The 23,669-nt window shown below is 54.9% G+C and overlaps 1 protein-coding gene and 1 long non-coding RNA gene across 3 annotated transcripts; one reads left to right on the forward strand and one right to left on the reverse strand.

The window, feature by feature from the left end:
* Nucleotides 1-3,839: 3,839 nt before the first annotated feature.
* Nucleotides 3,840-22,194, forward strand: MMD2 (monocyte to macrophage differentiation associated 2). 2 transcript variants are annotated; one of them, XM_027713205.2, is made up of 7 exons: nucleotides 3,840-4,246; nucleotides 16,676-16,757; nucleotides 17,424-17,584; nucleotides 17,674-17,748; nucleotides 18,050-18,151; nucleotides 18,588-18,675; nucleotides 19,111-22,194. In XM_027713205.2, exons 1-7 carry the CDS (start codon nucleotides 4,200-4,202, stop codon nucleotides 19,312-19,314), a joined length of 759 nt encoding a protein of 252 aa, XP_027569006.1. In that variant the 5' UTR covers nucleotides 3,840-4,199; the 3' UTR covers nucleotides 19,315-22,194. The 2 variants fall into 2 exon arrangements, with proteins under 2 accessions (XP_027569006.1, XP_027569007.1); XM_027713206.2 differs by having other exon boundaries at nucleotides 3,844-4,246; nucleotides 18,606-18,675.
* Nucleotides 12,242-23,129, reverse strand: LOC120323277. Its single transcript, XR_005563584.1, has 3 exons — nucleotides 22,573-23,129; nucleotides 22,350-22,471; nucleotides 12,242-12,368 (listed from the first exon to the last, which is right to left on the reverse strand). It is a non-coding gene; the product is annotated as an uncharacterized LOC120323277 (long non-coding RNA).
* Nucleotides 23,130-23,669: the final 540 nt, after the last annotated feature.

Genomic DNA, 23,669 nt, shown 5'->3' on the forward strand with positions numbered 1-23,669 from the left:
TTGCGAAGCTAAGCAGGGCCCGCCGCGGTCCGAGCCTGGATGGGTGACCCGCAGCCCACCCGGGGGTGCCGCGGCTCGGGCGAGTCCCCGCTGTCCCCGAGTCGCCCGCGACTACCACTGCCCCGTCGCGGTGGCCACAGGGGTCACACCCCCCTCGGTCCCCGCCCGCCGGTGCCGCTGCAGTTCCGCTTCGCGCCACGGGATGTCCCCGGGGCTCAGCGGATGAGCGTGCGGGGGCTCCGGGCTTTGGGGAAAAAAAAAGTTGGGCAGGTCCAGCGTGGAGAAGAGAACGGTGGGAGACCGTATAGCACTTTCCAGTGTCTGAGAAGGCTACAGGGAAGCTGGAGAGGGGAGCTGTAGTCATAGAACAAGTAGTAATGGGTTCAAACGGAACGGGGAAATATAGGTTAGATATACAGAAGGAATTCTTCACTACGATGGTGGTGAGGCACTGGAACAGGTTGCCCAGGGAGGTCGTGGATGCCCCATCCCTGAGTGTTCAAAGCTGGATAAGGCAGGAGATGTCCATGGCAGGGGGTTGGGATTTGACGATCTCTAACGTCTATTCCAAGCCCTTAACATAATTCTGTGACTCTGCTCCTGGCACAGCCTCTTCCAGGGAGCTCTCTGTGGGCAGTGGCCTTATTGTGGCCTCACTGGAGATATTCCAGAACCGTCTGGATGCAATCCTGTGCCATGTGCTCTGGGATGACCCTGCTTGAGCAGGGAGGTTGGACCAGATGACCCACAGAGTTGCAGGCTGCCAGACCCAAGGAGCAGCTTGTCAGGAGAGAACACAAATTGCAGGAAAAAGAGGAAAAGAACTGAGCTAGGGATGTCTGGAAATGGGATCAAAACCAAGGAATTCATATGGAAAAGAGTGAATCTTGGGAAATGAGCCACTCAATGTTGGTTTGTGCCTCTGGGGCCAGTTTGTCCCGGAGGGTTCATGAGTGATGCACATGGAGCAGTGGGGAGTGATGGGGCCTCCTTTCTCACCAGCCCCCCGAGGTATCAGGGACTCCCTGGGGTCCCCCACATTTAACCACCATCCAGCTGCTGGCCAGGAGACTCCTCCAAATGACTTAAGCCCGAGTGGCTGTGCCCCAGCACCTGCTGCCCTGTGTCCACCCTGCCATGGCCACCCAGAGCCAGTGCTGCCCCCCACACTGTCCCCCACATTCATCTCTGCCTCTGCTACACCTGCTGCCAACCCATCCACGTGTCCCATAACTCTTTCTACCCATCCAAAATTTATTTTCTCCTGGAGAGACTGTTCCTGCTAATTGCAGATTTTAATCTCAAGTTGTCTCTTTTCTTACTTGTTGTCTCCAGCACTTTAATGTGCAGGAAAACGCCCTTTCCTGGGGAGGTGGGATTACAGTGTGCCCTGCCAGGAGAGCCCAACCCCCATCATCACACCCAAAGGTGTGGATATTCACACCATTCACAGCTGGGATCCTGCTGGAACCAGCCGGGAGGGGGAGACAATACACAGAGGTGTCTCCAGCTGTGGGAATCCTGCATAGAATCATAGGATGTCCTGAGTTGGAAGGGACCAACAAGGATCACTGGGTCCAACTCCTGGCCCTGCACAGGACAATGCCAAGGATCACACCCATGTCCCTGAGAGCGTTGTCCAAACACTTCTTAGGGTCTGTCAGGCTTGGGGCCATGGTCACTTTTCCCTGGAGAGCCTGTTCCAGTGCCTAACTACCCTCTGGGAGAAGAACTTTTTCCTGATATCCAACTTAAACCTCCCCTGACACAGCTTCATGCCATTCCCTTGAGTCCCATCACTGGCCACCAGAGAGAAGAGATTGTCAGGAAGGAAGGAAGCATCCCTGGGCTTCATGAGCCATTCCACCTCTAAAGGAAAACTCTGTGAGACCCCCCTGTTTTGGTGGCATTAAAAAAACCCCGCTGCATTCAGGTACCCCTGAATCTTGAAATGTCTTCTTAGTATCATTGCAATTACTCAGATCTTTGCAAGAAAGTGGGGAGAGCACCAGGGATGGGAAAGAAAAACAAGGTGGGCTCATGGGCAGAGTACACAAGGAGAGCTGCCATGCAGGGAGGGGACACATCGAGGTGGGGTATGGGTGGTTTGAGTGTGGACCTCTCTGCACATCCCACCTGGGAGCAGCCCCCAGCTGCTTGTGATTCTCTGTCTGCCGGGTTTGGAAGCAGTGCTGGGGCTGAAGCCATTCCCCAGCACGATGCTCAAGGCTTTGGTTGCCATAACAACTGGATTCAGGCTTCAAAAATAGTAACTTATTTTTCATTCAATTTGCCTTTTGCCCTCTGAGGCAGATCTATTTTGGGACCGATGGTTCACTTCAGGTGTCCCTTGCCAGCAACCCCCACTGTGGGCTGGGGGCTTTAGGGCTGGGGGTTGTTTTGTTAGACGTGGTTTATCGCCTTTTTCTCTCCCTCTCCCTATTCAGACCCAGAGAACAGGTACAGCAGGGCACAGGCATCACAAAATAGCCTTTGCCAAAGCTCGTCATCTCGAAGGCTGGGGAAGGAATTCGAAAAAAATCTTCCCGGCTAAGTGGCAGAGCGTGGGAGAGGTTTTTGGAGATGATCTCACTGCATCTCAGCTTGGACCTGCCGCTCTCAGCCAGGGCTTGGCTGTCCCAGATACACTCGGAAGGTCCTACTGAAGATGGGGTTTATTTTGTCCCCCCCCATACCTCCTGGATCCTGCTGTTGAAAGCCTGGTCCCCGCTGGTGTCTTCCATCCATGATGGGAAACATGCAGAAAGGCTGAACCCGCTGCCTGCTCCCGGCACTGGGGAACTGGGGTGCTTTTTGTGTGTGTTGGGGACACCCCGCAATGCAACTGCCCCTGCAGCATCACCTCTTTTGCATCCCCTGGGGGGATTAGCTGCTTTTGGAAGGGGTTGCAGAGGGTGCCAGGATTAAGTCATGCCTTGAATTAAGGGATTCCTTCATTTTGGTCTGTTTTGGACTTTGGAAGATGTGTGTGTGCTTGATTTCCCATGGAAGTGGCCATACGAGCATAACCCTTTGTGTCAAGATAACTTCAGTTGTTCTACCTTCAATGTTGCTACAGCATCAGCAAGGAGAGGTTGTGACCAAGACTTGGGGTGACCAAGACTCTCCTCCTCCATTTGCTGCTGACCTTATGTCACCTTTCTTGTCCCTTACCTGCTGGCCTGAAGGTGCCTGCGATTTCTGGCACAGAGTGGGCAAGGATGATGCTCATCTGCCCTCAAACAAGCCCCCATCACCTTTTACATCCCCCCTCTGAGCTGCCCAACCTCAGATGTACATTGGGATGTCACCTCCTGTGGGAGCCTCCTTAGGCAATGTAGAGGATGAAAGATTATGGTGGAGATGGGGGGGAGGATTTTGGGATCTTCAGTCCTTGCCTTGCAGTCGTGCTGCTCTGTCCCCCCTTCTCGGAGCAGGGAGGGATGGTGGGATGCTGGTGGGAGTTGTGTCCCCACCCAGGGCCACCCTGCAGCGATGGGGCTGGGGCAGAGCTGCCCACCCCTGCTGGGGCCTCTGGAAAATAATGGGAAAAGAAAATCATTAAAATCAAATAAATAAGAACGAAGCCAAACAAAGCAGTTCCCGGGGGATGGCCCTGCCCCGGGGCGGGCAGGGATGGCTCCGGGACCCTCGGGGGGACCCGGCCGTGGGCAGCGGCGCCGGGGGGAGCGGGCTGGCTGCTGGCACTCGCCGCTCCCCCCCGCCCCGATGCTTTAATCACATTTTCAATTCAAATCTGCTGCTATTTGATCCCCCGGGGGTGGCGGCGGGGAGGGGGGGGGATATTTTTAGCTGTGCTTAAAGCTGCCGGGGGGCGGAGGGAGATCGCGCAGGTTGCTGTGGCCGCGAAGAGTTGGAAGGGATCCCCCCCCGCCCCCCTTTTTTCTTCCTTCTCCTCCTCTTTGCACATCTGAGGGCGGCAACGGGGCTGGCTCCCCCCTCCCGGAGGTCGCCTTTGTTTTCCCCGTGTCGCTCTCCCGAGCAGCCGGGGGGGCGGGAGGGGCCGGGGCTGAGCCGGGCTGGGCTGTGCCGGGCTGGGCTGGGCTGGTCCGGCCGCCCCTTCTCCTCCTCGCCCCGCCGGACCCCGCCGAGTTGGTGCCGTTCCCCCGGGCGGCACTTTCCCCCCGCCCCGGGGCTGAGCAGCCGCCGCACCCCGGGACCTCCATGGCACCGCCGCGATGTTCGTGTCCCGGGTCCTGGATTTCCAGAAGACGCGCTACGCCAGGTAAATCCGTCGGTGCGGGATCCCCGAGCCCCCCCCCGGTCGTCACGGAGCCCCCGCACAGCCCCAGTCTCTGCCCGGGCTCGGCTCGGCTGGGATGGAGCCCGAAAGGACCTTCAAAAGCTGCTGAGTGCCCCAAAGCCCCAGGCAGGTGCAGGCTGGGCTTTTGGCTAGCTGCTTTTCTGCATCCCTGAAAGATTCTGAGCATCCCTGGGAGCCCTTGCTGCCTTTCTCTGGGTCTAACTTCACTGCGATTTTTCCCGCTGCTGGGGGACCAGGAACCCGGCTCCCTGCAAGAACAGATCCCATCGCTGGTTCCAAATCCACCTTGCAAGGATCAGTGCTGTCCAGGGTCCCACTGCACCCACGTGAACCCCCTCGGGGTGGCTCCCCCAGCCCAGACCTGGGAGCTCAACGGGGCTCCCATGGGATGCTCCCGTGGTGCATCCCCCCTCCCTGAAATCCCCAGGGAGGCTTTCCAGCAAGCAGCAGGGACTCGTTTCAAGAGCTCAGGTGTGTTAGGAAACCTCACGGTGTTACCTGTGCCGGGGGAAACCTGAGGATCGCTGGGCACGGGTCAGAGGGCACTCGGCCGCGTGCGCTGCTGCGGGATCAGATGTGGCCTCTAAGAGCCGGCTGGCAGGTGACGCGGGGACAGGGGCCACCCGCAGCCCTCTGGCTCGCGGGGTGGCCGAGGATGAGTCAGATCCCACAGCGCTGGGGGCTGCACGGCCAGACAGGGATCAGGGGTTGCTGGGGGTGCTCAGTTTTGCACCGAGGACGGGCTTTGCTCCCAGCGACTGTGGTGGGGATGTTTCCCTGGCTGCGGAGGGTCCCACGGACTGGCGCAGTTCCTGGGGGCTCTCAGCTCTGTGCTGCCACTGCCAGACTCCCAGTGGCCCTGTAAGGGGCAGACACCAGAGAAAAACTTATGTGAAAAGACATGGTGATGGTGTTTCTTGCCTGCACCGGGCAGGATGATCCCTGGGCAATGTTTGCCTGGGCTGGGTAAGGACAGGAGACCACCCTCTTACTGCCTCAAACCATGAGCTCCTCTCCTTCCCGGTCTCCCATGGGGAAAATCCATGCTTGCATCTCCAAAAGCTGCCTGAAATGTGGGCACTTGCTTAAAGACTATTTTGATGCTGTAGCTGCCTCCTGATAACCTTTGCCTGGGGGGAAGAGGCAGGAGGTGCCCAGCAGGTCTGCACAACACATCTGGTAAAGGCTCCATGTGAAAACAGAGAATTCAAGACTTTTTCTTCCCAGCTGACATGCAGAGGACAGGGCTGGGGGAGATGGAGTTGAGCAGGAGGAAAACCACAGCTTTGCCCTAAAGCAGTGATGCAGAGTCTGTTTGGGAGCTGGGCAGCAGATCAGGGGCTGCCCCCCCCCCCCTCAGTCTCACTCAGCAGAACCCATCTGCCAACCTGTTGTGTGATTTATCCCAAATCAGCATGCTCCAACCTTGTCGTGGTCCTTTCTAGAGATAACTTGTTAGATGGGGATGAGGCACTACAGAGAGCCTTGCAGGGACAGAGCCCCTGTGCAGGGCGAGGGCTGTGGGGCACAGGAAGGATCAGGTCCACAGGGTATCCTCCACCTCTCGCTGTGTGCCAGGGCTGCATGGGGAGCAGGAGGAGATGGGTGATCCCTTGGCTTTCACCCCAAGGCAGTCACCAGCACGTGATGCTAACCCAGGACTTCCCGTATCACTGCAGAGATCCTCTTAGCCTAGTGCTTAAAAATAACAGTGGGCTAATCTCCATCCCCCCCGTGCACACCAGCTCTCCACAGAAATGCTCTGCTGTGGCATATCCCAAAAGAAGCCCTAAAGCTGCTCCTTCCTTCGTGCCAGGGATGTACTTTCAGCTGGGCTCTGAGGTGGGGACTGGGGTGAGCAGGAGCCAGGGGACCTTATGGTGCCACATGTCTTTCAAGGCAGCAGAAGCATCTCAAATCCTGGGTTCAGTTTTGGGTCCCTCACTACAAGAAAGACAGTGAGGTGCTGCAGCATGTCCAGAGAAGGGAACGGAGCTGGGGAAGGGTCTGGAGTACAAGTCTGATGAGGAGCAGCTGAGGGAGCTCTGGGGGGATCAACCTGCAGGAAAGGAGGCTCAGGGGGAACCTTCTTGCTCTCTACAGCTCTCTGACAGGAGGTTGTCAGGCTCTTTTCCCAGGTAACAAGTAATAGGACAAGAGGAAATGAGGTCAAGTTGCACCAGAAGTCTAGGTTGGATATTAAGAAGGATTTCTTCACCAAAAGGGATGTCAGGCTTTGGAACAGGCTGCCTGGTGAAGTGATTGAATCACTATCCCTGGAAGTTTTCAAAAGCCCATGTAGATGTGATACTTGGGAACGTGGTTTAGTGTTGAACATGACAGTGCTGGGTTAATGGTTGGACTCAATCTTAGAGCTCTTGTCCAACCTTAACAATTCTATGATTCTATCTTGCAACACCTTTACAGAGAATGATACGCTTGCTTGTGGCCTTAACAAAACAAACAAACAAAATCAGAAAGTTTTCCTCATGGTGGAAAAGCCTGGAACAGCTTCATTTTTCATGTTGTTTTATCTAATTTTGAACAAGGACCAAGAAAGGAGAAACTTGGCCATCAATACACCCACCAAAAGGAATAAATAAAACAGAGCATGGTGATGAAAGACCTGTTGTGTGAGAGCTGCAGTGAAGGCACCAGGCTTTGAACAAAGAGATGAAAAGCAGCGATCAATGTGGGAGCCTTCTGTGAACTGCCAGGAGAAAACTCAGGGCTGGAGGGGCACCAGGGTGTCCCCAAATCCCTCCTGCCTGGGCTTTGGAGATGGGGCATTACAGCTGGGGCAGAGATACACAAAACAAAGGGAGTGGTCTGTCACTGTGGTGTCACAGGGATGCAAGGCAATGCCATTTGAGCACATTGTGGTTATAAATGAGGCACTTGGTGGTTTCTGCTCTGCTGTGGGGTCTGGGAGGCTCTCCCATCACTGACACTGTGGGGAAAGGGAGTTTAAAAGCGCAGTTGCTGCAAGGCTCTCCCTGTCGCTCACAGCCTGCACCCTGACAAGTGATATCCATCTCCTGCCTGACAGGCCAAGTTCAGCCATGACGCCAGCACAGCACACAGTGACAGGGTGCAAGCAGATGTGACTCCTCCTGCTTTATCCAACCACCCCACTCCGCCTTCCACCTCACTGAAATGCTGCTGGGTTCCCCTCAGACCAACAGATCAGTGTAAGTCCCATCTCCATCACTAAACTCATTGGTCAGGTTACACTGAGCCAGTAACCAAACCCTCCCTCCACCTCACCACCAGCTTTGACCCCATTTTGGCCCACTTTATAAACATGGTCTGGTGTCTCCTGCCCACGTAGCTGCCATGGGGCCGAGTCTATCTCCCTGCAGGGAAACAGAATGCTTCCCAGACTTTGGCCATCCAGAGCTGTAATTGGAAGGAAACATGATTAAGCAGGGAGCTGCTGTATCTGGTGAGCTTCAGCATCTCTGGAGCAGCAGAGAGGGGTTTGCTGGGAGCTGCAGGGCACTGAATCATTCTAACAAACTGATAGCAGTTCACCATTTGATTCGTTCATGTAAAAGGCTCTAAATCTTACTGTTTGCTTGTCTTGCCCTGCACAGAGTAACACAGAGAGGAGCAGCCAGGAAAATCCACATTAATGTCCCAGCCCAGAAGCAGTGGGCTCAGTGGGGGTGTCTGTAGGTTCATGGGCCAGGCTTGTCCTCACCTGCCCTGTGTCACAACATAGGCACTGCCACCTCCTCACCAGCATGAGGGGACAGAGGTCTGAACTCTACACTTGCTCAAAACCAAATCCTCTAAATTTGGGGAAAGGCAGCTGGAAAGACCTTCCTTTTTTCTCCCTGCACCTGTAATTGCTGAACAAGGAGACATTCATCGACTCCTCCAGCATCTCTGGGAAAGAGAGGGAGAGGAGAACCAGCAGGAATAGGAAACATTGGAGTGCTCAGACACCAAACACAAAGAAAACAATTCTGGGCTGACAGCGTGGACAGAGGTCCCACATTGGGAAGATCTGGTCCCCATTTGCTTTGCAATGAAAACATGAGCAGCACTCGCCTGCTCCCACACATGCTGAAATGCTTTCCAAGAGCTCTGCTTCCCCCACAGCCCGTGTGGGATGAAGCAGTGAGAAGGGAAACGCTTTCAGTATTAATACCACAGCTTGAAGCTCCTCAAGAGGCAGGGGCTCCTCACCGTGGAAGCACCAGCCCCATCCCACCAGCCCCAGAAAGACCTGCCAGTCTGTCCCCAGCTGAGCAGATCCCCTTGATGCAAAAGGAACTGCTCCAAGAGATGGGCAGGCCCCCAAAACACCTAGAGAAAACCAGGATCAGCTGATGTCACTGACCAATTCCATGTTGGTTACTCTGTGGGGCCAGGTTGACCCAGATACCCTCTTAAGACAGCACTGGTAGGAGTCATCTCGTGTAGGTTTAAATGCCTAGGGCACATCGTTGGAATTGGGTATTTGGAAGGCAACAAATACTTGGAGCATCGTTTTTGATGGGGTATCACCTCAAACTGCCCCATCCCCTCCTCTGGGAAGGTCAGGGGATCCAGCAGGACAGGCTCAGGTGGGGATCACCACACTGGAGACGGGCACTCGTGGGCAAACCAAGCCCCATGCCTTGTGCTTTTGGGGGAAGGACAATCTCCTGGCTGCTTGGGAAACACGGTGATCTTTTCCCTCCTTGAGCTGGTGTTGGATATCAGCCTGATGTGATTCCTTGGCACAGCTGACTGTGGCCAGCTTCATGAAGTGGCAGCCAACACAATCCATGGGAAATTCAAGCCACTGCCCAGCACAGCAGGTCAGTGAATGCGAGAAATGGGGCTCTGCCAGGACTGCTCCGGGGCTTGCCTCCCCTCCTCCTCCCTTCCCACACCCCCGGCTCCACAGCGAGACAAAGCAGTGCCAACCAACTACAACTCCCAAAGAAAGGAAGGGAAAAGAGCACAACTAAATCCACTTCATCGCTCTTGGGGTGTGCTTGGCTGCGGCTGCACAAGGAGGTTGGTTGAGTACCCAGAGAGGTGCTGCGAGCGGACGGATGCTCAGAGCAGGGGCTGAGCAAGGCAGAGGGGACATGGCCAAACACACAGAGCTTGGGTCTCCCTTGGTGTTCTCCAGGTGCAACTGAACCTCAGCATTTTCATGCAGTGTAAGTCCAGTGGACTCTGTGATACACTGCAACCTCTCGTGATAACACGACACCACAGGCATCGTATTCCTGTTCCTGGTGTACGAGTCAGATGCCAGCGACTGGAGCCAAGCAGTGCTGACCTTCAGGACAATTTGGATCCAGGCCTGTGCTCCTGTTTACAGGAGTTTACAGTTGAGGTTTGCTGCTGCTGAGGAAAGGATTTTATGTAGAGAAAGATCATCAGGTCAGGGCAAGCAGTTCCCTCCTCTCTGTGCTGAGCTGCATGGCTGGCGCCACAGCATTAGACACAGCCCTGCACTCTGTTGTAAGTAATACTAATGGAAATCTTACTATCTGCATGCCTGGCTGGTGAAATACATGATTTTCCTTCTGTGCCTTCGCTGTGCGGAGGCATTTGCTGAATAATTTACAGCTATGATTTGTACTTGAGCAGCATCCAGGAATCCCAAATGAGAGCCTGGCTGTGTCTCTCGGGCCATGCTGTGGAAAGACTTTATGGACACGGGATGCTGTCACCTGCCCATGTATTTCACAGTCACAGCCAGGGTTAGAAGCTGGGAAGGCTCCAGCCCCCAAACTATCCAAATCCTCTGCCAGCAGGCTCAGGTTCTGGTGGTCACGCTCACTCCTGCCCACCTTGGGCTGTTGCAGCCAGAGCCAGTGGAGGATTTATCCCACTAACTTCTGTGCTCAAGGAAAGGCAGCAAGGAACAGGCACAGTGACTTTCCAAACAAGCAATTAATGAATAATAGAGGATTTTCAGTTCTGGACACAGCCCTCCTAACATTCACAAAACACCTGGGACATCAGAGTAATTTTGTGACTAATCAGCTGTTGTTGGAGGTCTCATGAGTACCAAATGAAACAAGAAGTCCCAGCTCAGAAAGTAATTTGGGAAACACTCACCAATCCCATCTGTTGTGAATAAACAAACAGCTCTGCTGTGGTTGCAGGGTCATGAGTTGCCCTGGAAGAGTTAGAGATACCATATACATACAGAGCAGAGAGCCTGCCAGGGAGAAAAATAAATATCCCTGCACAGAGGATGGGAATATGGGCAGCTATGACCCTGTTGGGAATTACCTGCTGAGTCTCCACCACCAACCTAGCCCTACTAGGTGTATATGTGCTCTCATGGGTGTAGAAATGGTCATTTCATCTAGCCTGGCTTGGAGCCTCCTGTGCTTGTCCCTGCTGGGATGAGGAGCAAGGAAGAGCAATGCTGTATACCCTTGGTGTGGTCAGGGGAATAGCAGCATATTCCCTCCTGCCTTTCTCAGCCTCTCATGCACCCCCTCATGCAGGATATGTCAGGGGGTTGCCTTCTCTGTCCCTTCAGGGGGGACATCTGTGCCTGTGGCTCAGAGCCAGGTACAGCATGGACATGGCTGAGCACACAGTCCCTGTCCAGGAGCATCTCTAAGCAGCAGCACTTGTTCAGCGTTCCTCAGGGCATGGAGGTTGTGTCTGGGAGGGTCTATGGCCAGTCCAAGGTGTTAGTACATGTCAGAGTGCTAGGAATGAGCAAAATTGGGGGGGGAGTAATCAGAGGTGATGAATGACTATTCAATCTGCTGCCTGTTTTGACTCACGCTGTGGAAGCAAGTCTTGCACCAGGGGCATCTGGGTGGGTTACTCCAGAAATCTGGTGATCTGCTAATTTACCCATAAGAAAGATTGAGAAATGCTGGTTTATATGAAAAGCCTTTCGTTTCCTGCTCCCTACCCAAGCTGCCAGTTCTTTACATGATGCCAGGAAGAAGTACAAAAGAAAACACTTCACTGTCTTGCTCCATCCATCCATCCCTCTTGCCCTTTCTCACCTGGGATGGGCCCGAGTCAGAGAAGCAGCCCATGGACAGGCTTGTCCCAGCTCCCCCATCTCCCCTGGTCCAAGGGGCTGACCCACAAGCTTCCAGCATGCACAGCTAAGCTTTCCAAACCAGGAGCACCATATGTTTGCGTAGGAGCATGCAGGAACCGAGGAATGGGCATGGAATAGAGGTTTCAGCTCTTAACGGGGTGCCACGCAGCCGTGCACATGCCCGCGTGGGTGGCTCTGCAGATGGCAGTGCTGGGCAGCACCAGCCTTTGCATTTCTGCTTCCCAGTGGCAAATGCTGCCATGCCAATGGGTAGGAAGGAAAAGCAGGATTTCTCAAGTGCTCCTGGGCTGGATAAAGCAGCAGAGTCTGGGGGCTCTGCACTGGGAGCTAAAGCCACAGGTTAAGAGGTAACGGCTCCTGAGCTTTTCCCATGTTCCCAAACTGCGGAATTGATGGCCTGGACTCAAGGGGGGTCATGGGTATAAATCCCTGGTGTCCTACTCAGTCTCCTGAATCCTGTGATTTTGTTCCATACATAAGCAGCCATCAGGCTCCGCACCATCACACTCAACCCTCTGAGACTGAGCTAATTACAAACCACAGAGGAGCTCAAGGGGATGAAGCCTCTTACCAGGGATGCAGCTGGAGCATTACCAGATTAGGGGTCAGAGGCAGAGCACATACCAAGCCCCAGCTTGCGGGGAAGCCACTGCAGCAGCTCACATGTGAGCATGAGCCTCAGGACCAAGCCCTGGCATCTGAGCTGGGTGTGCAGCCTCTGGGCTCATCAGGGCAAAGCTAGCCCTTATACTCAAGAGTCTGAAGCCAGTCTGCCCTACAGGAACACATCTGCTTCACCACTGTCACCTCAGGCACTACCACACTTGTTCTACCAAGGGGCAGCTCAAAGGGCCCAAGCAGGACTTACCACCACATCATCCAGCAAGTGCTTCCTCCATCCTTCCTCTCTGACCATCATCAAGATCCTCTTCTGTTGCTCTAAAAGCAGCTGTGACATCCAGTCATAAGAAGAAGGAGAAATCTTCTCCTTTTGTAGCCAGATCCCACGAGCTGTCCAGCAGGGAACACAGCCTGGAAGAGCACCAGCTCCTCGGTCAGGATGGTGGATGCAGAGCAAACCAGCATCCCACCTCCAAAGGCATCAGGCCAGATCCTGACCAAGCTGAGCCCTTTTATAAGCCATTTGCAGGTGAAACCTGTAGATGTGAGCTGGTCTGGGGAGATGCATATCACCTGGGATAACCTTGGACTTGCTGACTGCTCCTTTGTCCCTGTGTCACTGAGTCCACAGTCCATAGACACAGCCACAAGTACAGCCTGATGTATAGCAGGGTTGGGGGTGATAGGTGTTGGACTGGCTCATTCCAAGGACAGGGATGAGCTGCCCAGTGGCAGCCCAGCTCACCCTCCCCATCCATATTTTAGTGGTGATTTTTACACCCTCCTCACATTATCTGTCCACTGGCTCTCCTAAAGGATGTCAGTATTATTATCCTCACTTGGAGAGGGGGAAAGGGGGAGTGAGAGGGACATGAAGTGATGTGGCAGAGACCAGCCAGATGCTCAGTGTCAAAGGCAGGGCTAAACCCCATCTCTCCTAAATTGCAGCCTGGCCTGGGTCTCCATCAGAAGTCTTCCCCCCATGTGCGCAAAGGACAGCTTTCCTGAAAAGTATTCCATGGCTCTGCTTCTGGGAGTGTGTGGTCACCATGGAGTGGTTGATACAGGTTCTCTTAGTGCCCTCAGGAGAGCTCAGATGCTCCCACATGAGCCCTCCTGAGGAATAATTTAACTTAATCCCCTTTTTACCTTCCTCTTCCCACCCTGGCAAAGCAAGAGCCAGGCAGATCTCCATGATTTTTGAGGTTGGAATTTTGTTCTTGGATAAAAGTCTTTTAAAAACTCTGTAAAAACCCCCTGAAGCCACAAAAAAACAGAGTGGGAGAAAGAGAAGGAGAAAGGAACAGGCCTAGGAAGCCAGCTCTGCACTTTGCCCCGGCTGCCAGGGACAAGGGGCTCTTTGTTTCCCTGGCCGGAGCCTGCTGCACTGGCCCTTTTCAGTCTCCCTCCCTGGGAAAGGGGCCAGGGGGAAGCAAGGCACAAACAGGGCAGGCAAAAACCTCGGGGCTGCTGTGAATAACCCCTGCTCAGACCCCCAGCAGCCCCCCATCTTCATATAGCCAGTTGTGGAGAGTCTGCCAGGAACAGCACCAGGAGGAAAAGGTGCCTGGGAACCCTTCGGTTCTCTGCTTCCCACGCACCATCCCTGGAAATGAACACGCTGGTGCTCCTGCCGTGCAGGAGGCTTTGAACTTCTCTGTGTCTTTTGGACTTTGCCTTCCTAAATCACCTGCTAAAAGGCACTGAAGCCCCCAGCTGTTGTATGATCACAGCGTCGATGGAGCCGCATCTCCGTGGCTTTGCTGGTGTTGTGGCTGTTGGGGCCAAGTCTCTCCCATCTCCTCCCACCCCAGGGACACTACCAGGCTGTCCCCAAGCCTGTGGCTGCAATGACACGGAGCTGGTGATGGCTGTGGGTTCACCCAGCCAGGCAGAACACTTGCTGCAGGGATCAGATCTAAGTTTGGAGAGGTGTTTCTCATCTCTTTATTTTCCGTCACTGTAAAACCCCGGAGCTCTGCCTGGCTGCCAGCAATTCCCCCTTTCCCAAGCCCAGTCAAGCAGAGCTGGGGTGGGAAACACACAGCAGGCTGCTCCTGGGGCTCTCTGGGATTTCATCAGCTCTAATGAGACTCACAGGTGCCCTCTCCAAACATATCCATCTGTCTGTCCAGGCTGGAGCTGTGGTTTGAGGCTGGTTTTGTGCACTGGTATGGCAACTATCTACATGCTAGGAATGATGGAGGGGTCCCAGTGCCCTGCCCTACACCCATGCCAGTGTGCACAGGGATGACATGAGCTGGATGGATGCTTGGCACCTGGGATGGTCTGAGAGATAGACAAAGTCCCAGGAGAGAGAAGGGGAGGAAATGGCCTCTGCACCTCTGGGGAGCAAGGTGCTGCAGGGCAGCCAGGGACTCATCCTGTCCTGCCAGGAGATGGGCAAGCATCAGCTGCTCCCATTTCTACAGAGCAGAGAGGACCACAAAAATGTGCCAAAGTAGCCCCAAAATGCAATGCTGGCTGCTGCAGGAGGGCCCCACTGTGTCCAGCTGGCCCAGCACTGTGCAGACAGGTCCCACATCCATGATGCTCTGTATCCCATCCTCCACAGGAAGATGTTACTAGAAAGCAGCGCAGGAAAACAAGAGCAATCTCTCCCTAGGTCAAAAAAAGTTCCTCCTCAAGGCTATTTCTCCCTCCTGGAAAAGGAAGTGTTTACTTCAGCCCCATTCCATGGGGACGGACAGGGTAGCCCTTCTTGGCCTCTCCATCCCTGTACCAGGGCTAGGCAGGATATTTGCATCCCAGGGTTTCCTTCCCAAAGGGTCTGGGTGCCCCTCAACCCAGGGGAGGGGGCTGTGGGAACGGGCCCTGCTACTGCTCCCCCTTACTGCTCTGAACATCATCGCCAGAATGGAGGGGGGACGGTGCAGGCTTTGTTAAAATAAATAAAATCAAGGAGAAGGCCTTGAACATGTTTCCTCAGCAACTGTGACGTCATCTGGGATGTCTGGCCTCCTCCCCTTCCCCCCTCCTTCTTATTATTAAAAGGGAAAAGAAAGGGAAGCAGACAGTGAAGGGGAGCTGGGGACAGTCTCCTGGCAACGCCTGGGACAGTAAGGTCCTTCTGCCAGAGGCACATGGCTCCAGCGTGGGGAGCTCTGCCAGCACTCCTGGCTGGAGCACTGGGATGGGGAGGGCATCCCTGGTGTGCCCTGGGATGGAGGTGACAGCACTCTGGGCACTACCATGTGCCCAGGGATACCAGCTGCTCCCCGGGCAGGGCAGCCTTGCTGAGCCTTGATTTACCCAGCGCGGGTCCTCGGTTTGCAGAGTAGTGGGAGCGTGGCCCCTCCATTCCTCCTGCTAATTCCAGACATTTTTTGGTGATGATGATCACGGAATCTTCCTGAAGTGCCAGGGTCTGTCAGCAGGCAAGGCAGGGGCTGGGGACAGAGTCCCTGTGTGGGTTGTCACTGTCACCTGTTGGGGAGACCCTCACACACCCGGGCCTGTTCTGGCCACACTCCCCCCAAAAATCCTTGTCATCTGAGCTATTTAATCCATCCTGACTCACTTTTAACAGGCAACAGCAAGTGGCTCTGGCAGTGGGACCAAGCAGGCAGGAGACAGCAGAGGAGTCCACAGAGATATGAGTGGCTCAGGGATGGGGAGAGGGGACTTTTACTGTCTTTCCCAGCACTCCAGACCAAGGGGTCACCTGTGCCCAGCAGCAAGGTCCTGCCAGCCCCTGAGCCCCTTCACTGGGCACAACTCAGCTGTGAAACACGCCACAGATGGTCCAGGAGCCAGGGGCAAACAGGGTCAGAAAACAATTAGCCCAGGCCCTGCAGGGCAGCCCTGCCAGCACCCACTCAGATCGGCTGTCCTGACCTGAGCCATGGCAGGAAACGCCTTTAAACCCCTGATTCTCAGGACCAGCGAAGGATCCCTCTCTGTTTTCCTGCTTCTTATTCCATTTGCTAATCCTCCACTGCTGGCTCCTGCCAGAAGAGGATGGTGAGCGAGGCTTTGCTCCAACCCATTATCACGGATGCACATTTAATTTGCTGTTACATACCCAGCAATGGACCAGCCAAGCCTGACACTATTTTTTATCACTGTGTGCCAATCCAACAGGGGGAATCAATACGTTCCTGAGAATGCCAAGAGCAAGCTGATACCTCAGACTAAGAGAAACAGAAATAAAGATACAGGTTTCCAAGGGAGAGCAACAGGGTTGCTCCCCACAGCAATCTGTGCTGGGATGTGCAGCCCTGTGGGCAGGGGGTGGATGGAGGTGGTACCCAGAAACCAAAGGCATCATGGGGATACCCTTGTTGGAGCTGAGCACACTGCTGTGACATGAGGGTGTCACCACGGGATGGGTTGGGGACCCACAGGCCCACCCACTACCCCATATGCCCTCTTCACTGCTGAGGCTCTTCCCACCGCTGCCTGCAGCAGCAGGCAGAGCTGGCTCCCGCCTTCTGCTCTCCAAGCAACAGCAGCTCACGGGAAATGCTTCAGCCTGAGCTGTGGATGAGAAAGACCTGGGGTCCTGGCATTTGGGGACAGCCAGATGGACAAGCTATGCCCTGGGGCTACTTCTGCAGGGCAGCTGGAGCAAAGCTGAGCTGCAGAGGGGCTCCAGGCCCCCCAGCCTGGGGGTGTCCCTGTGCAGACCCCTCCAAGAGGGTTTTACCCCCAGCCCTGCTCCCTGAGCACGTTTCTCTCCCTGGTTCTCGCTGCAGGTTCATGAATCACCGTGTCCCGTCCAACTGCAGGTACCAGCCGACGGAGTACGAGCACGCAGCCAACTGTGCCACCCACGCAGTGAGTCCCTGTTCCCACCCCAGGGTGAGGGAGGGTGGAGCTCATCTCTACGAGGATCCCCTGAGGAACCTTAAAGAACACCAAAAATCTCTGTGTTCAGCCCTGGAGCAGTCACTGGGAGCCTTGGGACTGTGATGAGGCAGATGTGCCCCAGGGATTGGGATGTTCTCCTTCCTTCTGCCCTGGGAATCTGGTGGGCATCTCCCTTCCTCTCACCCACTGTGGCCTCATGTCCCTGGGGAAGCTGGCTGTAGGAGCCAGTGGAGCAGGAGTATTTTGCAAAGCTCCCTGAAAATGGAGTGTTTCACAGCAGGAACTGTGACAGGTACCCCTGGGGCTGCCTGCACAGTCCTGGGACTGAGCTCTCCCCACATCAGAGCTTCCCTGGGGAGCTGGCAGCTCCCACTCTGAGTCCTGGGAGATGACTCAGAGGAAGCCACCCTCCTTGTGCCTTCCTCCTCCTCCCTACCTCCATCTGGAAAAGCTATTTTGGAACTGCACCACACAGGGAGGGACCCTGCCTGGCCCATGTGGGTGGCCAGGCTGCCCCTTATGGGTGGTGGCTTTGACCAGAAGCAAACCCCACCTAAAAGGAAAAGTGGAGACTGTATTGTAGCTGCTTGATGGAAATGCAGAGTCAACAGGAGGTTTACTTCTGCCTTCCAGTTCTGGATCCTGCCCAGCATCCTTGGCAGCTCCATCCTCTATGTCCTCTCTGATGACCAGTGGGAAACCATTTCAGCCTGGATCTATGGCTTTGGCTTGTCCAGCCTCTTCATTGTCTCCACTATCTTCCACACCATCTCCTGGAAGAAGAGGCATCTCAGGTACCATCCCTGATTGCTCAGGGCTCGGGGAGGGGGAGAGGGTCCGCAGGCCCCCAGTGCTGTGACCTGTCTGTCTGTCCATCCCACAGGACTGTGGAGCACTGCCTGCACATGTTTGACAGGATGGTGATCTACTTCTTCATTGCAGCATCCTATGCTCCCTGGTGAGTTGTTGGTGGGTGGGGGCCACCTCTTGGCCCCACTGGAAGGCAGAAAATCAGCCCAGCTCCCACAGATAGGGTTTCCCCTCTGGTTTTGGTTCTGCTTCAGGCTGTACCCTACCCCTTTCCACAAAGCCTTCATATCCTATAGATTCCAACCTCTGTAAGTTGAAGTTACAAGTTGGGAAGACCCTTTGGTGGGACAGTCATCAGATGCAGGCAGCATTTCCCTGTCCCCTTGCTGTATTAGCCCAGACTGGGGTGCTGCCCTAGACCCTACTCACCACAGACCTGGGTCTTGCAGGCTGAACCTGAGGGAGTTGGGTCCCTGGGCCTCCCACATGCGCTGGATCATCTGGATCATGGCGTCTTTTGGGACCGTCTATGTGTTCTTCTTCCATGAGCGGTGAGTGCCTGTACCTGGCCCCCGTACCTGTACCTGGCCCCCCTGTACCTGTACCCCCCGTGCTGGTGGGTGTGTGGGAGCAGGGATGTGGAGGAGGGATGTGGAGGAGGGATGTGGAGGAGGGATGTGGAGCAGCGATGTGGGACCAGGGACGTGGAGCAGGGACGTGCTGCCATGAGTTGCTTCTTCCACGTGGTGGCACCAAATAAAAAGCCAAAGGCCCCTGATTTCTCCCTGAAGCCCCAAGTGCCTGGCCCGGAGCTGGAGCTCCCAAGCCAGGGTGGGGGGTCCATCACCCCTGAGCAGGGTGCCAGTGTGACTCACACGTGAGGACATGGGACCTGCCATGATGGCACCGCCACCCCTTTTCCTATAGCCTGGCCGTGGACATTATAAGCATAAAACTCAACCTTCCTCTGCTCCTGCCTCCAAGCAGCTTCTCTGTCGGTCGCAGGTACAAGCTGGTGGAGCTGGTGTGCTACGTTATCATGGGCTTCTTCCCCGCCTTGGTCATCCTCTCCATGGTAAGCTACTGCTGGGAAGAACTTGGGCTCAGTGCGAGGGACAAATCCCTGCAGGTTGGTGCAGTCTCCAAAGCTGTGTGATGGATAAAACCATCCTCATTATGATGTGGGCTGGGTTGGTTTTGCAAGGGCTTTGGGTGCCCAGCAGACACCGTGTGCATCTCCACCAGACCTCCTGCCTGGGCTCCGTTGAGTTGAAATTGTAGAGTCACAGAATCAAAATGGTTGGGGTTGGAAGGACCTTAAAGACCATCTGGTTCCAATCCTCCCAGAAAAGCTGGACTGCTGGGTCCCCACTGCCTTGCTGGGGATAGCAGAAGGCAGAGAGAGGATCCTGCCTGCAGCTGTGGTCACACTTCTGGTCTTGATGGGGTGGTGGGGAAAGGGCAGACACGCTGTGGCCGCACTGAGCCCTTCCTCCCCGTCTGCTCCCAGCCAAACAGGGACGGCCTCCCGGAGCTGGTGGCTGGTGGCTTCTTCTACTGCCTGGGCATGGTGTTCTTCAAAAGTGATGGCCGCATCCCCTTCGCCCACGCCATCTGGCACCTCTTCGTGGCCATCGGAGCTGGAATCCACTACTACGCCATCTGGAGGTACCTCTACCGGCCCGGAGCGCTGGAGACCAAAACGTCCCGGTAGAAGCCTTAAAGACGTTGTTTGTGCCAACGGGCACACGGGGGCACGGAGGGGAGTGGGGAGGGAGCCTACACTGTGGGCTCACCCCAAACCACCCCCTGGCCCTGCAGGCAGCAGCTGCTGGTGCCCCTCCCGCACAGACAGGAGAGCCTGGAGGTCGATTTTAAGCATTTTTCTTTTTTAACCTCGGGAACTGTTCTATTTTTTTAGGCAAAGGTTTCATAACAAAGTGACCGACTGAGGGGCCGTGGGTAATAGGGGGCTTCACCTGCTGGACTTGCCAGGCTCTTCGCTCACTCACCTGGCCTCGAGCATCCCATGGGAGTGAGGATCTTGGCCCCAATGCCCGTGGCTAGTGACACCCTGGGTTTGGCTACTGGAGTCCTTAGCATGAGCCACCCAGGGGACTGGAGGTGTCAGGATGGGGGGAAAGACCCAGTGGTGGAGGAGGGGCATGGTGACAGCCCTGCACCACTCAGACTCGGCTCCTAAGTGGTCCTAAGTCGTGTCAGCATTAACTGCTCCCTCCCAAGTGCTTGACAGGAAGGTCCAGACTCAAAAAGCCTTATATGAGATTGAAACTTGAATCTCTTCCAGGGCGCCCCAGCCTCTGAGCACCGGGAAACCCTTTCTCTAAGCCAATATTAAGTGCACAACTTGGTTCATCCTCTAGATGGGCCCTGGGAGCTCCCACGGACATTTTCTCCCTGGGGTGCTTTGCTTTCCTGTTTGGCCTCAGTGCCAGTGGCAGCCCAAAGCATGGCTCCCTCCCAGGCTCTGCTGCACGTGTGCCTTTGGCACGGAGCAGAGCTGGGATCCAGCTCCTGGCATCCCCCTGAGTGGGGCTAGCCCATCTGCTTCAGGGGATTCCCTTTCTCTTTGAGGGAGGGAAGTGAACCTCCTTGGACTGGGATCATGGGGCTGCCTGCCTTCTCTGCTTCCATTTTGATGATAAGCCTGTTGCTCATCAGATTTAATTCCACTTTTGGGAGGATTTCTGACATTCCCAGGATCGCTGCAGGGAAGGAACGCATCCGCATGATGCTTGGAGGTGAGCTGGGACAGGGAGATCCTAGTGATGCTCCATTTTTAAATGCCTAACTATGGCCACAAAGTGCTAACACAGGATAACAAGACATGGAACATCCATCTGGTTGTTGGGAGCAGCCTTGATGGTGCTGGAATGGCAAACCCACACCAGGTGTTGCTCCCCAAACACACCGGCAGAGCTGCTGGAGCCAGGAGGGTCTGGTGTGTGCTGGCTGTGGTACCTGCGGGGATCTGCTCCCAGTCCTGCCTGCACCTTCCCTGTTAGCCCTGAAGGCATCGATTTCCCATCATCTCTTTCTGGCCTTCGATTAATCACAACTGCAGAGGTCTTGGTGTGACGTGGCAAGCGAAGGAGATTTATGGCCACCATCCCACATCTCCCGTTTCTCCATCTCCATGCTGAGGAGCTGAGCTCCCAGCTCTGCCCCACCTCCCACAGAGCTGAGGCCTCCCCAGCCTGCAGTGCCCTGGGACTAGCTCTGCAGGGCTGTGCCACTTTGCAGCAGATTACCAAAGAGGAAACATCTGGATATTCATCCCCTCCTGATGCTCTGGTCACCAGGTCAGCAAAAAAATCCAGTGGGTTTTCGCTTCCTATAAGGGGCTCTGGGTGCTGTGCCCAGCACCCCAGCGTGGCATGGGGCTGCTGGGGGTCTCTGCCCAGGGCACCCCAAAGCAGCCTTTGGGCTGAGGTTTCCCCTTGGGGTGACAAGTGGTCTTAGGGATATAGGATGAACAAGCTCATGTGAGCCCAGGCTCTGCTGCTGCCTCTCCTGGTCCCCCAGGTCCCAGCCCTTGCTCTGTCACCTACCACAGATGGAGGGGTGGAGAAGGACAAGCTGTGAGTAACCAGCAGTTGATGGAGCATATCTGGGGTTGGAATAGCAGGATATAAAGGTCCCAGAATGGGAGATGCCATATTTTCTGTCTGACAAGTCATTACCCTTCTCTGTGCCTCAGTCTCACCATCTGTAAAATGGGGGTGAAGACACCAACCTACCTCACAGGGCTCATGTGAGGACCCCGTGAAGCACTTGGAGGACAGCCAGTGCTTCACAAACACGTGCTTCAATTTTCACTGAGTCTGGGGGAATGGATTCCCAGACCCACTGTGGGCCACAGTGACAACTGTGGCTCAGGGTGCCTGGCCCTCCTCCCCGTCCGCCACTAAACCCATGGGGAACCACCCTGGGGACAGACCATGCAAACAGCCATAGGCAAACGTCCCCTGCCAGGGCCTGAGGATGCCCAAGGACCACCATTGTGTTTTGTCTGTAGGCTTCATCCCAAGGGATTTAACTTGGAAACCATTTTGTCATCGGCAGCTTTTGGCTCTAAATCTGTTCCAGGGGCTCCTGAGGCACAGGGAGGTGCCAGAAGGACCTTTCTGGGGCTACTTCATTTCAGTCTCCTGCTGAAAATCCAGGGCAGGACAGATGCCTGGGCAGGAATGGGTGGTTGGACTCCGTCTAGGACATCACCACCTTCAACCTGGATTTGCTGAGTGGGCTTCTCTGTAATTGAGAAGTCCCCCCTCTTGCTCCTAAATCCTCCCCTTGCAAAGCAGGATTGGGGGGAGGGCACAGAGCAAGTTATCAGATTGTCCTCCTATTTTATACTAATTTTAAGTGACTCTCAACATTCAGGATGTCTGTGGAGGAGGGCTTGAGGCAACTTTTTAGCATCTCATGTTTTTCACCATCCACCCTTGTTCAATCAGTATTTTATATTTAACACAGTATTGGGTCAAATACAAACAAGTATAAGGAAGATAACGCTAGTGAATATTGTTTCCTGTGGAGTAGGATTGAAATAAAAACTCAAGATACCTCATTCTTGCCTGCTTGTTAAATCAAAATTAGTTTCCCTGCAGCATCTGGATATAAACCCATTTTCTACATGACTCATCCCACGTGGCATTGCTCCCTGGTGAGGAGAGGAGCCACTCAACCAACTGCAGGGTGATGGGATGCTGAGCACTGACTCACCTCGATGCAGGGATGGCTTTGCCAGCTGCTTGCAGGAGGGACCAGAGCTACTTCGTCCTTCGCACCAGACGCACGGGGAAATTTGGGTAGGGCACAGGTTGAGCTCCAAGCTGCAGAGTTTCCTTCAAAATAAATAAACTGTTGAGTTTGTTGGCAGATGAGCATCTCACCCAAGTGGCTCCAGCGTAGAGCCCTGCACGCCCACTCCAGACCTGTCACTTACCCTCCTGCGTGGCTGAGTTGGAAGTTGACCTGTGGAGCCCAGGGGGTGGCACTACAGGGGGATGAAGGATGCCAGACCCGTGGAGGTGGAAAACCTGTGACAGACTGGGCAGAGGGTAAGCACAGCTCACTGTGGACCCCAGAGAGGAAACCCATCATCACCCAGCGTCTCCCAGCAGCCTCTCCCACAGGCACTGGCTCTTGGAGAGGGAGAGTTTGCCTCCTATCCAGGGAGTTGGGCAGATGGTGCTCCTGCTCTGGGCTCTGCACACCCACCAGCTGCCCTCTCGCTTGCACTTCTCTGTCAGAATTACACAGGGCTGAATCTCTCCCAGGCTGTGATGCTCAGCAGCTTTCCCAGAAAGCCAGGGAGGGTTCCCTGCTTCCAGGGGCAGCTGAACTCACTCCAAAACCTGACCCACAACTTCCACATCACCCATCATTTCTTTGCTGCTGGCGATCGGGCTGGACTGGGAGGCCTCCTGGCTTTGCTGTGCTTTGGTGCTGTCATTCCCAGAGGGTGTCTGGATGGCAGAATCACCTTCCCACACAAAGCACCTCAGCACCACTGGACATGGAAACACCCCTTTAAGCAAAAGGAGACATTTTCACCGAGGGAAGCAAAGCATCAGTGACCACCTCATCTTGAACAACTCCCTATGTGGTCATGATCCATCCCTTCCTGGTTTCAGCCACCAGTCTGTGTGCAGCCTCAGCAGTCTCCAGGTCAACTCTGGAGCTGGTTTGATAAAACCTGTTTGGCCAAAGCCAGCAGCTGCCTGTGCAGGTGAGGCACCGCTGCCAGTGCAGCCCTGCCTGACTTGCTCCTGGCATTTTCATAAAATCCTAGAAAGGCTTGGGTTGGAAGAGACCTTAAAGCTCTTTTTGTTCCAACCCCCTGCCATGGGCAGGAACACCTTCCGCTAGACCAAGTTGATCAAAGCCACTTCCAACCTGACCTGAAATACTTCCAGGGATGGGGCAGCCACAGCTTCTCCGGGCAACCTGTGCCAGAGCCTCACGACCCTCACAGGGAAGAATTTCTTCCCAATATCCCATCTAACCCTGCCTTCTGTCAGCGGTGTCTCATCCCGCGGG

Source organism: Pipra filicauda, unplaced genomic scaffold (assembly GCF_003945595.2).
Source record: "Pipra filicauda isolate LSUMZ 115617 unplaced genomic scaffold, ASM394559v2 scaffold226_size1812527_pilon, whole genome shotgun sequence".
Classification (NCBI taxonomy): Eukaryota; Metazoa; Chordata; class Aves; order Passeriformes; family Pipridae; genus Pipra; species Pipra filicauda.